The sequence below is a fragment of the Aptenodytes forsteri genome, unplaced genomic scaffold, assembly GCF_000699145.1.
Source record: "Aptenodytes forsteri isolate BGI_AS27 unplaced genomic scaffold, ASM69914v1 Scaffold278, whole genome shotgun sequence".
In the NCBI taxonomy this organism is placed as follows: domain Eukaryota; kingdom Metazoa; phylum Chordata; class Aves; order Sphenisciformes; family Spheniscidae; genus Aptenodytes; species Aptenodytes forsteri.
In genome coordinates this window covers 3,224,396-3,226,274 of record NW_008795907.1, presented here as the reverse complement: position 1 = coordinate 3,226,274, position 1,879 = coordinate 3,224,396, and the positions used below count along the sequence as shown (strand labels likewise).

At 53.9% G+C, this 1,879-nt stretch overlaps 1 protein-coding gene across 1 annotated transcript in view; it reads right to left on the bottom strand.

Moving 5' to 3' along the window:
- Positions 1 to 1,586, bottom strand: part of SAP130 (Sin3A associated protein 130) — a 24,341-nt gene extending 22,755 nt beyond the window's left edge. Inside the window, exon 1 of the mRNA XM_019473389.1 lies at positions 1,547 to 1,586. Coding sequence (XP_019328934.1) covers positions 1,547 to 1,586 — 40 coding nt within the window. The remainder of the gene's footprint in view (positions 1 to 1,546) is intronic.
- Positions 1,587 to 1,879: the final 293 nt, after the last annotated feature.

Genomic DNA, 1,879 nt, shown 5'->3' with positions numbered 1-1,879 from the left:
CCTCCTGCCTCCTGCCAGACAAGCCCCGTCCCGCGTCCCTTCTGTTGGCCCCCGCCGCCCCAGCCGGTGCCGCAGGCAGGGCTGCCCGGCCGCCCCCGCCCTGCCAGCGCCCCCGCCGCCTGCACCCCCAGCCGGTGCCGCAGGCAGGGCTGCCCGGCCGCCCCCGCCCTGCCAGCGCCCCCTTCACCCTCGTGTTTCCCATTTCTGCCACTTCTCACGTCAGGGCGGCACAGGCCTGAGCCGGCCCTTTGCACGGGGTATTGTGCGCTACCAGCACCACGGTACAACGGATATGTACATGGAAATAATTCTGCCAACACGTCTCAGTGAGAGGTTTGCTTCTCGCTGCTCCTTCCTAAATTTAAGTACGCGAAGAAGCACCCTGAGGTCAGGAAGAGCTTCACGGAGCGCAAGGCGCTGACAAAAAGCTGAGCAGATCCTAACGGCCGGCCTAAAGTGGGGCTGGCCCTGTGGGAGATGAAGTTTTGCTGGTGCGCACCTGCTGTCTTCAGGGAAAGGGGACTTTGTCGACTCGGACTTAACAGACCGCACTGATGAATGCCTGACTCCCAACACCCCTCTTTTCTCTGGCATAAATACTTGCTACTAACTGGGACAGAGGCAAAAAAAAAAAAATATTACAAAAACCCCTAACCCCTTGGTGACAATGCACATTGCAACCCTGAGATGCCACCAGTCCAGGGCTGCCTCACGTTTGACTGCACACACCTCAGAATACCACTGTTTTCCATGACATTGTTCTCGTTTAGGTCCTTCTGTCTTGAGGCTCAGAGATGAAGTCAGATAAGCAACTGTCATTTTCAAAGTTTTAGTAATACTTTAAAATGAAACCAGAAAGAAAAATTGTAGTTATAGAACCACATTTGAGTAATCGCTAATTGCCTTGCACACCCTTCAGGTTTGTGTTGCCAACGACCCTGCAGACAGCTGTTGAGGAAGCTTTGGGGACAGACAGCGGTCAGGTTCACTCCGGAGGGACACTGCTCTTCAGGGTGAGCATCGATCAGGACTCGAGACTCGTCCTGTGGCTTGACTCATGGGACAGTGCCCTCACCCTTGACAAGGGCACACAAGGCCTGGCTAGACTCCCAGCTTTACTCTGGCTCAACACCTCTTGCATGAGATGCACAGTTCTGTTCCCTGTGGCTCAAAAACATGACAGTAATGCTACAAAACGTCCAGAGGATGTGGCAAGGATAATCGGACATGGGGCACGTGAAAAATGGGTACCTGGAATTAGTTAGCTCCTTTGGGCTGGAAAAGGGACAGTTCAGAGGGAATTCTGAGGGAGAGCTGTAAAATCATAAATGGCATAGAGCAGATGAATAAAGAACAATTGTTTTGTATCTTTCTGCTTTCATCTCCCCTCATATTTACACTGTAAATGAAAAGAGCGAGTGAAAGCAGCTCTTCTTTGCACAGTGTGACTGAGTTGTGGGACTCTTTTTGACAGGATAGGTTGCTGGCTAGACAAGTGAATGAAAGAAAACAACACTGGTTCCACCTTCCCCCTGGAGTTACCTACTTCTCCAACTGAGACCGCACAAGTGTTCTGGAAAAATCATCGCGCTCTCTTTGCCCTGAGCTTACAAGCTTACCTAATGCCCCACGGCTCTGGTGGGGATGTAGCCGTGGGCTAAACAGGTCCGTACTGGCCCAACACGGCTGTTCTCACCTTTTAAGATGTGCCCCCCCTGCTGGGATGCGGGTGACAGCGTGCCAGTGCATGCAGGGGTGCGCCATACAGAAGAGCCCGGCCAAAAGGCTGCTGAAGGGAGTGGGGTTTCAGCGAAGCGGCGCCCAAGCCCCCACCACTCCCCACCCCCGGCACGGTGCAGCCGCCCGACAGGCTATCGAT